General features: G+C 45.0%; 1 protein-coding gene across 1 annotated transcript in view; it reads left to right on the top strand.

Annotated features, from left to right (window-relative positions):
- The window catches only part of RTN1 (reticulon 1), a 285610-nt gene that overhangs the window by 163352 nt on the left and 108915 nt on the right, over positions 1–13343 (top strand). The window contains exon 3 of the mRNA XM_053601606.1: positions 8425–9126. Coding sequence (XP_053457581.1) covers positions 8425–9126 — 702 coding nt within the window. The remainder of the gene's footprint in view (positions 1–8424; positions 9127–13343) is intronic.

Genomic DNA, 13343 nt, shown 5'->3' with positions numbered 1-13343 from the left:
ATCTGTCCAGCTCTGTAAGAGGAGTGTTAAAAAGTCCCCTGTTATGATGGTATTATCAGATATCATATTGCTCAGACTGAGTAAGGTCTGCTTCAAGAATCTGGGAGCATTTAAATTGGGTGCATAAATATTTAGAATTGAAATGTCTTCTTGTTGTAGTTTTCCCTTGACCAATATAAAGTGACCATCTTTGTCTTTTTTGACTTTAGTTGCTTTAAATCCACATGTATCTGAAAATAAGATTGCAACTCCTCTTTTCTTCTGAATTCCATTTGCCTGAAAAATTGTCTTCCAACCCTTGACTCAGAGCTTTAATTTGTCTTTTGAAGCCAGATGTGTTTCTTGCAGACAGCAAATGGATGGCTTGTGTTTTTTAATCCAGTCAGCCAATCTATGTCTCTTCAGTGGGGAATTCAAGCCATTAACATTTATTGAGATAATTGGTAAGTGTGGTAGTATTCTATTCGTCTTATTTGGTGAGAGTGCATTGCTTAGTTTTATCTTTTGCATCAGTGTGGAGGTTAGGTTCTGTCCTTTGATTTCTGAGTTCTTACTTTGCTGCTGATCCATTGTGGTGGTCAGTGTGCAGAACAGGTTGAAGTATTTCCTGTAGAGCTGGTCTTATTGTGGCGAATTTCCTCAATGTTTGTATATCCGTAAATGATTTGATTTCTCCGTCAATTTTGAAGCTTAGCTTAGCAGGGTACAGAATTCTGGGCTGGAAATTGTTCTGTTTGAGTAGATTAAAGGTAGATGACCATTGTCTTCTTGCTTGGAAAGTTTCATTAGAGAAGTCTGCAGTCACTCTGATGGTTGCCCCTGTAGGTCAACTGGCGCTTACTCCTGGCAGCTTGCAGAATCTTTTCTTTTGTCTTGACTTTGGACAGGTTCATCACAATGTGTCTTGGAGAAGCTCGGTTAGAGTTGAGGTGACCTGGGGTCCGATAGCCCTTTGAAAGCAGTGTGTCAGAATCTTTGGTGATGTTTGGGAAATTTTCTTTTATAATATTCTCTAGTATGGCTTCCAGTCCTCTGGGACATTCTTCTTCCCCTTCTGGAATTCCTATAACTCGTATGTTGGAATGCTTCATAAAGTCCCATAATTCTGACAGTGAACGTTCTGCTTTCTCTCTCTTCTTTTCTGCCTCTTTTACTGTCTGAGTTATCTCAAGAACTTTGTCTTCTGCCTCTGAAATTCTTTCTTCTGCATGGTCTAACCTGTTACTGATACTTTCCATTGCATCTTTAAGTTCCATAATTGACTGTTTCAGTTCCTTCAGGTCTGCTATATCCCTTTTATATTCTTCATATCGTTCATCTCTTATTTGATTCTGTTTTTGGATTTCCTTTTGGTTATTTTCCACTTTATTAGCAATTTCCTTCATTGTTTCCATCATTTCTTTCATTGTTTTCAACATGTGTATTCTAAATTCCCTTTCTGTCATTCCTAACATTTCTGTATAGGTGGAATCCTCTGCAGTAGCTACCTCATGGTCCCTTGGTGGGGTTGTTCTAGACTGGTTCTTTATGTTGCCTGGAGTTTTCTGCTGATTCTTCCTCATGAGTGATTTCTTTTATCTGTTTCCTTGCCCTAATTTTCCTTTCACTTCCTCTTGCTCTTTAAGTTCTTGTGCCTGTGGACTAAGGGTTACAGGACCAGAAGGGTGAGAAGGTTGAAGAGCAAAAAAGGGATGAAAGAAAGGAGGACCAAGTGATAAGAAAAAAAAGAAAGATAGAGAAAGGAGAGGGGGTGGGTATAAGGAATACTGACAAAAAGAAGAGAGGCACAGAAAGAGGGAGACAGAGTAATATAGGTGTACAGTAGGGTACTTTGACACAACCTTAAAATAAACCCACCTTCTGGGGGTGCCCAGTTGTGTGGTTCCCTTGAGGTCAGCAGGTCTTTGCTAACCTGATCAGACACAGTACCCCACCTCCACCAAGTAGAGAGGAAAGACAAAAATGCTATAAATCAAACCAAAACAAGCAAACAGAAAACTTTACGGGGATAAAATTAGGTGAAAAACCAAATGATAGCGGTAGAAACACTTGCAAAAATGAAGTTCTAGTTATTAAAAGAGGCAGCAATGGGAAATTATAATTAAACTAGAAAAATTGAGAAAGAAAAAGGGATCTATATGGAAAAGATTGAAATTAAAAACAAAAGAACATCAACAACGTCAAAATAAACAAAAAACCAACCAAACAAAAAAGAAAGAAAAAAATACACAACCAAAACCAAAGCAGTTTGTATATGTTATTGAATATTGTCTGGGCAACACGTGGTCTTCTTGGGTATGAGATGTTAATCACAGTTCTGATACGACTGGAGGCTGCTGATTTCTCAAGCCCCAGCAGGTAGACACCCTAAATCTCTCTTCAGCCCACTTAAAGGCACTTTGAACTTGTAAACTTTCTGAGCAGAAGCTTTCCCAGGAAAGTGCTTGTCGCTGGAATCACTGCTGAAGTGGCTATCCACTTACCCAGTGTGCCAAAACCGGTCTCACTCTGCCCCCGAGGGTTAGGGCTGCAAGGCGGCTCAGACCCCACCCTTAGGCTACTTGGTTGCTGGGTTACCAGCTCCCACCCGTTTCTAGCTCTGCAACCCTGAGGGCGGAGCTTGCCAGGGCAGATCACTGACAATGGTTCCGTGTGACCCACTGCCAAACACTATTAGCTTCGTCTGGCTCAGTGGCTCAGACTGGGGCCCTAGACAAAGGCCAAAGTTCTCCGCACTCCCGCTCAGGCCCTCCCCAAGGCAGTTCAACTCAGTGCCAAGTCCAAGGACACCAAAACAGTTCACAGGTAAGGCCTTTCTGGTTTGCAGTCGCTGCTACTGAACTTACAGTTGTGGGCGGGTTTAGACGGATTGAACACACGCAACCACTTGCCGGTTTTCCACTGTTTTAGTCCTCCTCTTGGGGTCCAGAAGTCTCTCGCTGACTCCCTGTATCCTCATAGGAGTGATGATAGGCAGATCCCACCAGCCAGAGATGCCTGGAGTCCTATCTCCCCAGACTCACGGTGCCTAGATGCAAGGAAGCTGTTACTCGGCCGCCATCTTGCTCCGCCTCCGGTATGTGGTAAAATTTTCAAGGCAAAAGTCCTGCTCAGGGGTTGCAGGACAGCGGCAGCAGGGGTTCCCAGTGATCAGAAATCTAGTGACCTGTGATCATGGAAGCGGGGCCGGAGGCTCTGTCGCTCAGCTCGAGGTCACGTTGGTATGGGTGGCTGTGTCTCTATCCCGTGCCCATCCTCGCGGCTCCCACTCGCCCCAGCACACGCACTTACACTCTGGGTCCGCTGGTTCCTGCGCCGCTGGCTCTTAGCAGTTATTCTAAGAGGAGCTGATGATGGGTCCTCAATCTCTTCTGGCTTCTAAGGTCTTTGTTGAGAAGCCTGCTGTTAGCCTGCTGAATTTTCATTTGTAGGTACTTGTTACTTTTATGTTGCTGTTTGTGGAATTTTCTCCTTCGTTTCAACTCTGACTTGATAACTATGTATGTTGGAGATGTCCTGTTGTCTAATTTGTTATGAATCTTCCTAGTGTTCAGTGACTATCTTGTATAGCTGGATACCTTAATCTCTGGCAATACCATGGAAGTTTTTCTCAATAATGCCTTTGAATAGATTTCTCCTGTTTCTTGTTCTTTTTTCTTCTCCCTCAGGAATACCTATAATTCATACAGAAGTTTGCTTTCCACAGTCCCATATTTCTCTGAGTGATTGTTCAGTCTTTATTCTCTTTTCTACATCTCTGAATGCCTGGTTTAGTTTGAGAGCTTTGTATTCAAGCTCTGATATCCTTTCTTCTACTTGATTTAGCCTATTACTGAAGGTTTTGCCTGTATATTACAGCCCCTAAATGACTGTCTAATTTCTTTAAATTCTATTTCATCCATTCTTATGTTGACTATTTCTTTAGTGACTTTTTCATTTTTTAAAATTGATTTCTTGAATTTTTTTGGCTTTTTGGGGGGAATGATCAACTTTCTCTTTAATTTTATTCATTTTATTTGCCATCCATATTCTGAATTCCATTTCTGACATGTCAGCAATTTCTTTTCGTTGTGGTCTACTACTTTAGGTCCATTGTGATCCCTTTGGGGTTTTGAACTGTTTGGTCCTTTCATGTTGCTAGAGATCTTTTGCTGGTTTCTTTTCATCTGAATCCTCTTCTCTCAACTCAGGCCTTTTAGATTTGAAGGGCATCTGTTCTTTGCTGGGAATTCTCCTACTTAGTAAAAAGAAGGGCAAGTGCCTAGATGGCACATATCTGTCCTGCTGTGGAATGTTGACCCAGCAGAAATAGGTGGGCACATTGAGAGCCTGTAATGCAGCTGTTTTCTCCCATTCCATTGTGATTACCACAGTTCAAACCAGTGCTGGACGATCTTAGGGTGGGGGTAGTAGATTGTTCCCAGATCAGTATTGGAAACTCAAGTTAGGGCCTAGGTAATACTTCTCTCCATGGAGGCTGGAGTTGTGGGGATTGTTCTGTCTCCCCACACAGGTGACAGTGGCAGCTTAATAAGGCTATCTAGGCAGTGGTCATGGGTTTCTGGACTGTGGGCACTTGCTCAAACTGGGTCCAGGTATAATGGTGCTGGAAGCTGTAGGGTCCTTGGAAGAGCATTGTCCTGGGTTGGTTCTGTAGGCCCAATAGCAGTGGTGGAAGTTTATGTGTAGGGTCTTGGAATTTAAGCACAGCATTAGAATCTCATGGGTAGAATCATGGGCCCAGCAGTAGGACTGAAGCTACAGGGACAGAGTTTTGGGTTCCAGAGTCAGCACTGTAACCTCAGAAGGGCAAAGCTGCAATCCCAGCAGCTGCAGTGAAGCCTTGGGGCAGAGCCACCAGTCCAGCTACAGTTGGAGTCTGAGAGCTAGAGCTGCAGCCTGGTGGCAGGATAGGAGCTATTTGGGCAAGGCCATGATGTCAGACTGCAGTGCCAGAACTGAAGAGGTGGGCTGCATGGGTGCGGTACCTCTAGCAATTCAGAATCCAGAGGTAGAGCCACACAGAGTGGGAAACAGTTTGAGGGTCACAAGCTTTTGGGAGTGAGCTGGGACCACCATGTGGCTGAGGTTAACCCTGGCCCAAGTCCCAGTGAAGCAGCCACTTGGAGGCATCTCAGGTGGTATCTGTGGCCCCTCAGGCATCTCCTCTGCTCAGGGAGCGAGACATGCTCAGCTCCTAGTCACAGAGGCAAAGGGGAGCATCTGCTCTGTCCACTCCCACTCCAGCCCAGCAGGGGCAATTCAAAGGCTGCTGTTGTAGTTCTGAGCCCCTGTATATACCTCGCAACATGTACCTGAGAACTCAGAATGGCGTCAGTTGCAGTGACTTGGAATTGGTAGCCATCACACCCCTGCTGAACCCACTCTCTAGTGTGTATCTCTGTATAACCTCCAAGTAACTTGCCAATCAGAGACCAGTGGTGGTGGTGGAGGCCTCACAGCTAGGTCACAGAGCCTGCAGGGTGAACATGGAGCCCCAGGGTCCCCCCCGTCCTTCCCCATGTGTGGATGCCTCCCAAAAGTTTCAATCTTGCCAAATGAATCTCCCCATCACCTTCTCCTTCACCCTAAATGCTTTCTATTGCTTCTCTGGCGTTTTATGTTCTTTCCAAGAGGAGCCATCTGTAGATAAGCATCTGCCTGCATCTTTTGATCCTCTCTTCAAGAGCTACGGGCTCAGGCTGCTTCTAGTCCTCCCAGTGTTTTATACATTCTAGATACATGCCCCTCATCAGATATAGTATATTATTTGCAAATGTTTTCTCACATTCTGTGAACTGTGCTCTCACTTTCTTGATGGTGTCCTCTAAAGCATGAAATTTTGATGAAGACCAATTAATCCATTTTTCTTTGTTGCTTCTGTTTCTGGAGTCATAGCTAAGCAATTATTATCTAATCCAAGATCACTAAGATTCCCATCTATGTTGGCTTCTGGGATGTTATTGTTTTAGCTGTTCTATTTAGGTTATCAATTGATTTGAATGAAATTTTTGAGTATGACATAAGGCAGGAAGTCCAGCTTCATTCTTTGGCATGTGGTTTTCTAGTTTACTTTTCTTCTTCTTTCTCGTCCTCCAAAATATAACTAGCCCATCTCAAACCCCAAACTGCTTTTAAACAGGTATAGCATGCTATAGTGGAAAAAAACACAAGAAATAGAAAAATGTGTTCAAGTTCAAGCCAAACCATTTCTAGCCAGGTGCCTTTATCATTTGGAGTCCTGGCAGGAAACAAGGGACACACTCAAGATTGTAATTGAAGAGAGTTTAAAGAATGGGCTACTTACAGGTGTGTAAAGATGGTCAAAAGAACCAACAAACAATGGCAAAGCCATTGGGAGCTAGTCCCACCCCTAGACCTAATGGAGCAAGCTTAGAATTCCAGAAATGTGCAAAGCGCTGGAACTTCAGAAGCAGCAGAGGGGATAAATACCTCGACGACAATTCCCTCCTCCCAGACCTTCATGCTTCCTATGGGTTGAAGAAAAAACAAACAAACAAAACAGAAAACCAAAAAAAGAAACCCCGGAAACCAGAGGGGAAGGGATCCTGGGTAATCCCTTCTATATAGATCAGCCTGTCAGAGGACAGAATAGGGCAGAGAAGGATTAGAATGGACTTAAGGGGACAAAAAGGGAAAAACCACTGTATTTCCTTGGACAAGTCATTTAACCCATTTCCACTATGTAAAGTGCCTTACACCTAGTAGATGCTCAACAAAGGGAGCTGCGACGAAGCTGCTGCTGGTGCTCCGGACACACAGAACATCCCTTAATTTACAGCAGCCTCTACTCCTTAGCTTCTTTCTCCTTGTTCTTGACTGCCCTTCAGGAGTAAGCTGATATAAACACTTAGACTTTGGGGCTATTTGAAATCAAAGAATATGTGCACAATTTAGGAAACTAACTGCTATAAAAATAGAGTTTGGAATCATACAATAATTTTTTTAAAACATCAATCATGTGAGAGATTTTAGTTACTAAAGGAACAAAAGCCCATAGCTAATAGATCATATCCTTTCTCTGCCCCACCTTGTCCCTTACCCTACTCTACATTTTCCCATAACACTTAGCATTTTCTAATATACTATTTACATACCATAAATACTATATATTTATAATTACGTAAGTAATATAAATAATTATTTATAAAATAATAAACATATTTATTATTATTTAAGTAATATAAATGATACTTATTTACAAAATAATAAACATATTTATTTACATATATATTGTGTTCCTCCTACTAGGATATCTGTAAAAAAATTTTGTTGTCTGTTTCATTCACTAATATAACCCAGGTGCCTGACAGACACTAGGTTCTCAATAAAACATGAATGAATGGTGAATGAATGATAGATAGATAAAATATACAATCAATTCTGCTTTATAAAGAATTAGAAAAATCAAAACTGTTTTATCCATCAAGGTTCCCCCACAATCCTGAAGCAATAGGGGATCTAGGCACAGATCCCCCTCAGTGACCTCAAAGCTTTGGAGAAATGCCAGCTAGTTCTTGTTCACAAAAGGACCCAAGGACCAGTGTCTAAGATATTCTGAAAGAAGGCCCTGCTGTGTGGCAAGGGAAAACCAAGCTGCAGAACACTGTTGTCATGGTGATCCCAGGTCTCTCATTGAGGAGAGAAAGAGCAAAATAAGGATTGCAGCCTTCAGGCCATCTGGATAAACATCAGGCAGAAGGCATGCATTCACCCAGGGGCCTGGGTGACTCTCAGGCTTTGTTCTTCTTCAGAGGAGGTGAGGGCAGGTGAAGAATGCAGCAGGTTGCTCAAGGCTTATGGTAGTGTGCATAATGGCAATCCACACAGTCTGCTTGGTGGACTTGGCAAAAATACCCCCAGTTACAGTCTCCACTAGAAAAGAGTAAAAATATTGATAGATAGAGCTCAGCAGTCAGGTTGTAGCCAAGCCTCCAAATTACTTACCTCAGTTATTAAAGGAGAGACTGTGGGAATAGGGGATGATTTCCAGATTTGTTGGTATTGGTGGGACCAATTAGTTATGTACATCAGATTATCTGATGAAATCTGTGAAAACTGAGAAACTTCCCCAAGAGAATGAATCAAATTAAATTAAAGACTTCTAGAATCTATGCTGCATTGAAACAAAAAGAAACAACTGAAGTTCTGTGGCTGGGTCGTTTAAAAAAAAAAAAATCTCTGGATTAAGATAGACAAATGTGCAAAACTGACTAACTGGGCCGTCAGCCGTCAGAACCCATCTTTCCAGTATTGCCCTGGAAACAGACCACTTTTGTACTAATGAAATATGTTTCTCAGGCAAAGCATCTAATGGAATTTTGTTTTGTTTCTTCTCTCTGTATGTCCATCTGTCTGTCCCTGTGTGTGCCTCTCTGGCTCCTCGGGTCTGTGGGACGACAGAGCCATCTGCTGCGGAGTCCCCGGGGAAAAGCAGCATCTCCGAGGACGAGCTCATCACCGCCATTAAGGAGACCCAGGCGCTGACCTTCGACGCCGCCGAGAGCCCGCGGCCGGCCCAGGTGGCCGACAGGCCCGCGGTCAAGGCTAGGGCTGGGCGGCCGACCATCCCGGGCCCCCTGGACCAGGAGGCCAGCAGCGCGGAATCTGGCGACTCGGAGATCGAGCTGGTGTCGGAGGACCCGATGGCCGCCGAGGACGCGCTGCCCTCGGGCTACGTGACCTTCGGCCACGGGGGCGGCCCGCCGCCCTCGCCCGCCTCGCCGTCCATACAGTACAGCATCCTGCGGGAGGAGCGTGAAGCCGAGCTGGACAGCGAGCTTATCATCGAGTCGTGCGACGCGTCCTCGGCCTCGGAGGAGAGCCCCAAGCGGGAGCAGGACTCGCCGCCCATGAAGCCGGGCGCCCTGGACGCCATCCGGGAGGAGCCCGGCGCGCGGGCCGAGGAGGGCGCGCCCGGCCCCCGCCCCGCCGCCCCCCAGGCCCTCCCCGAGCTGCTCTCCGGAGACGGAGCCCCGGCGCCTGAGGGGCCCACGTCCCCGCGGACACCTGCGGATGCGGCAGGTTCCAACCAGAGCCCCGAAAGCCCCGGGCCGCGAGGGCCCCGGGCCGCGCCGCCTCTGCTGTTTTTCAACAAGCAAAAAGGTAATGCGGGGAGCTCTCCTGGCGGCAGTGGGGTTTGCGGTTATGTTCTCCCTCTGGCTGAGGATCTGGCTCAGCCCGGTGGTCACCCCAGTGCTGGTCAAACAGTGGACGGGAGAAGGATTTCCTGCGGGCTGGGCGGAAATGGGAGAAGTCAGCTCCCGGTGGAGCGCGCTCGGCGCGCTCTGGCTGTCAGATAACCAGCTGGGTAGTGTGGCCCGCCTTTCATTCCTGGGCTGGGTTTCCAACCTTGGAAAGTGATGCTTTTCTTGTTACTGTCTAGGCCTGTTGCCAGGACCACCTTCTCAAAAGGGGAAATGCCTGCAGTCCCCATGAACAGGGTGTTGCCAGCCCAGAGTGCTCCTTACGTGGGGCAAGTCTCCATGGTATTCTTACCCCAGAAGCAAGGGATTTAGGCCTTCGTGAGGTTTTTGTGTCCCAGCTAGTCAGGAAAGACAGGGACCAAAGTTGGTTCCAGAGTTTCTCTTGTCCCTAAGCAAGTCACCCAAAGTGACTTGGTAGTTTTTAAAGTCATTTACAACTTTGAATGATTTTAATTTGGTCATTATGTTCTCCCTGTGAGAAATCCTGTGATGAGGTCCTCAAATGCATTATTTTATCTTCCGGACACTAGAGAAGATTCTTCCGCCCAAATCACTCCCATCTGGTTGCAGTTATATTATGGAATTTAAGACAGGAATCAGAGTCCCACTAGTAAATGAAGCTCCGCTCATCCTATTTTTGTTAATGGGTGAACATAGAGAACTTTTACCCAGCTCCTGGGTGGAGAAACTCAAACAGAACTTTAAAACAAATCCTAAAGGCGTAACTTTATGTAAGGTCTTCTCCCACCCATCTCTTCTACTTTTTTTTTGAAGTATTTTGCCTTTTGGGAATAAATGATTTCAAGGGTACACCTTCTCCTGGGCGTGTGCTCACTTTGGTGATGTTAATAGCAATTAAAGTGCTTCCTATAAAAATAGAGGACAAAATATTTCTCATTATAGATTGGAAACTAGCTTCTAAACTCTTTCCAATCAACACATTGGAATGGGAAACAAAAGGTAAGCCTGCTACATGGTTGCTGGTATGTGGCATCCTGCATGGGCCGATGGAACCGGCTCTTGACTTCCCGAATAATTCTCCTGGGAGTTTGAAGTGTATTTAGTGTGTGTGATAAGGAGGATATTTGAAGACAAATTGAGTGTTGGGAATGTGTATTTGTTAGATGAATAGTAAAACTATTTTGGGCCCCTTTGCCACCACTCTGAATGTGGAGGGAGGGAAACCCTGCAGTTTGGCACTGAAAACAGCATTAAGGTGAACAACAGTCGGTCCTCCTGGGGCCCCAGATAGTCAGGCTTAGTTGCGCTGAGTGTGTGTTCATGTTGCTGTATGTAACAGGCATGTGTCTGTTTTATCCCATACCTTAATGTTTCTGGGGGAGTCACCAAGTGCGTGGCGCTTTTGAATATATTCATTCTCAAAAGTATATAAATCTGAAGGTCCAAGAGAAAGGGGATTTTGCAGGCCCGCTTCCCTCCCTCGTAAATCTGAGAGACACACCACAGCTGGGACTGGCTGTGCATACAGCTGATGGAGAGCCGAGGGGATAGAACACGCAGCTGTGAATGCATAGGCTTCAGAGCATCTTTTATGGCCAATTTGGTGTTATTTGAATCCCTGTGCAAGTTGGACTCTCTGCTGCCAAGTTTAGAAGGTAGAGAGGAGGCAGTATTTTAAAAAGATAAAGGCATGTCAGGGTGAATGGTTTCCACTCCTGTCTGCATGGAGGAGCCCTTTGAAATCCAGTCTCCCACTGAAACTCACTGCTCAGGTGTACAATCTATGAAGAGCATCTGAAAGGGCCTTCAGGACAGCCAAGACCTGGAGGTCCTGAACAGGTGACACAGGGCTGCTGGCAGGTTATTTGAGCACTGAGATTGTTTTGGTCTCAGTTGTTCCATCTCAGCAGGTGAGAAAAGATCAGTGCTGCCCAGCCTCCCCCAGGCTGTTCTTAATCACTGTGGAGGGTAGTTTGTTCTCATGCCAAGCTCAGCGCCCCTCAAGAGGGAGGTCAGGTCACCTGTGGATCTGGCTTTTGTCTGCTGGAGCCTCTGGTAGTCCAAATGCACCCAGGTTTACGCGTTCACAAGTCTGCTCATCCACCGGCTTTGGGGCTGGTGCCAGGCTAAGTTTCAGAAGGGCCTAGAAATATTAGGAATAAAGTTTTACACATATCTGATGGCATTCTAGCATGTGCCGTGGAGGAGCACCAGACTTACTGGTGCATGTTCCCAACAAGGTCCATTTTTGAAATTTTCTCACCTTTACGAGACCTCTGCTGTTGTTGCACTGGAGACAAAACATAGTTCTTTTTCATACTTCAGCGTCCCTCCTGTATACTCTTGAGTTCCTGCTCCCCCACACCTTCCAGGATGACTGTTATGTACATTGGATTCTAATGGGGTAGACATATTTTCATTTCTACAAGACTAACCCTACCTGTTAAGAATGCCCAAGCGAAAAGCTAATACCAAAATTCTCAATGAAACACTCAGACCCAATGTGACTCATCAGGGTGGGTATGGAGTATTTCTCAAGCCTGTTGCTTGTGGAATCTTCTTCATCAGAGTGTGCCTTAGGGTTCATCTTCCAGGGACGCACTGTGGGAAGTAGTGGTCTCTTTGCCCTAACGTCTATCCCTGCTTTCTGGGTGCTTTATTGTGCAACTCAAAATTATAGCACTTGGACCTTTATATTGTGTGGAAGGCTGTTAGGAATGGGAGTCCCAGCCTGACCTGCTGAATCAGTATCTGCATTTTCACAAGATCCCCTGGTGACTTCTCTGCTTGGTGAAGCTGAAGAAGCAGTGTTTCAGGCCATGGCAGTGCCTTCACAGTCCATCTGAACCCATTCTGCTAAAGGTCACCCATGTCTCCCCTCTTACTAAAGAAATGGCTTCTTTTCAATCTCGTCTTTCTTCTCCTCTCTGGTAATTTAATATCATACTGCTGATGGGTCCTTAAAACATTAGTGAGAAAGTAATGTACATTCATGACAATAAATTCAAACTGTACAAAATGGTGCAAAATAAAAGTTAAAGTTCCCCTGCCCTATCCTCCTGTTCCTGATTCTCAAAACACTCCAGGCTTTTGCTTTTTTGCTTTTTTTTTTTTTTTTTCTTTTTCATGCTGCTCTTAATTCTTTCAGGAATTTTCTTTAAGCATTTGGGTGTATCTAATTTTTTGTTGAAAATTGATATTATAGGGCGGCGCTTGTGGCTCAAAGGGGTAGGGTGCCGGCCCCATATGCTGGAGGTGGCAGGTTCAAACCCAGCCCCGGCCAAAAACTGCACAAAAAAAAAAAAAGTTAACTCTGGGCAGCACCTATGGCTCAAAGGGGTAGGGCACCGGCCCCATATGCTGGAGGTGGTGGGTTCAAACCCAGCCCTGGCCAAAAACTGCAAAAAAAAAAGAAAAAAAAAGAAAATTGATATTATATAGAGCATACTATTTTGTAACCTACTTCACTGAACAAGAAAATTAGGGGCAGTCTCAGCTTATGTAGGGATCTTCATGCCTTGCCCGAACTTTTTCTTCCCTTATGGCACTGAAGTTTCTCCTTCCCGATTCTCCTTACTCTCTGACCTCTTTTCTGGTCTCTTTTGCCATCTCCCTTCCTGTTCCTCTGTGTCGCTCCAGAGTTCCGGCCTTTTCTTCCTCCCTCCTATCCTTGCTCTCAAGGTCGCCCTCACCCCCATGTGTGGCATTTCCCATGTCTTTCTTTCGCTTTGGAGAAGCCCTCTTTTTTGAGCTCCAAGCCCATTGCCCCACTGTTTAGTGGACATCCCATAAACCTCCCAAATTCAGTATGTCCATGTTATTTGTCAAAATGTGCCCCTTTCCTTCCTCTGTTCTGTTCCTGAGCAAATGAAATCATGTCATTTCAGCACCACTCTGGTGTGAACACTCAGCTTCCAGGACTGTAAACGTCCAATAGTTGTAAAAGCTCATACCCTTTGAGTACTGTTAGGAATTTATCCCATAGAAAAGCTTCAGAAAATGGGAAAAATATAAATTATGTATAAATTATAATTACATATAAATTACAGACGTGTAAATATGGATGTAAACATACATATCAGTCTTTCTTACAGCATTCGCAATCATGAAAAGATTGGAAACAACACTCCATCTGCAGGGATTTAGGTGGATGAA

Source organism: Nycticebus coucang, chromosome 9 (genome assembly GCF_027406575.1).
Source record: "Nycticebus coucang isolate mNycCou1 chromosome 9, mNycCou1.pri, whole genome shotgun sequence".
Classification (NCBI taxonomy): Eukaryota; Metazoa; Chordata; class Mammalia; order Primates; family Lorisidae; genus Nycticebus; species Nycticebus coucang.
This window is presented reverse-complemented; position numbering and strand designations above follow the sequence as displayed.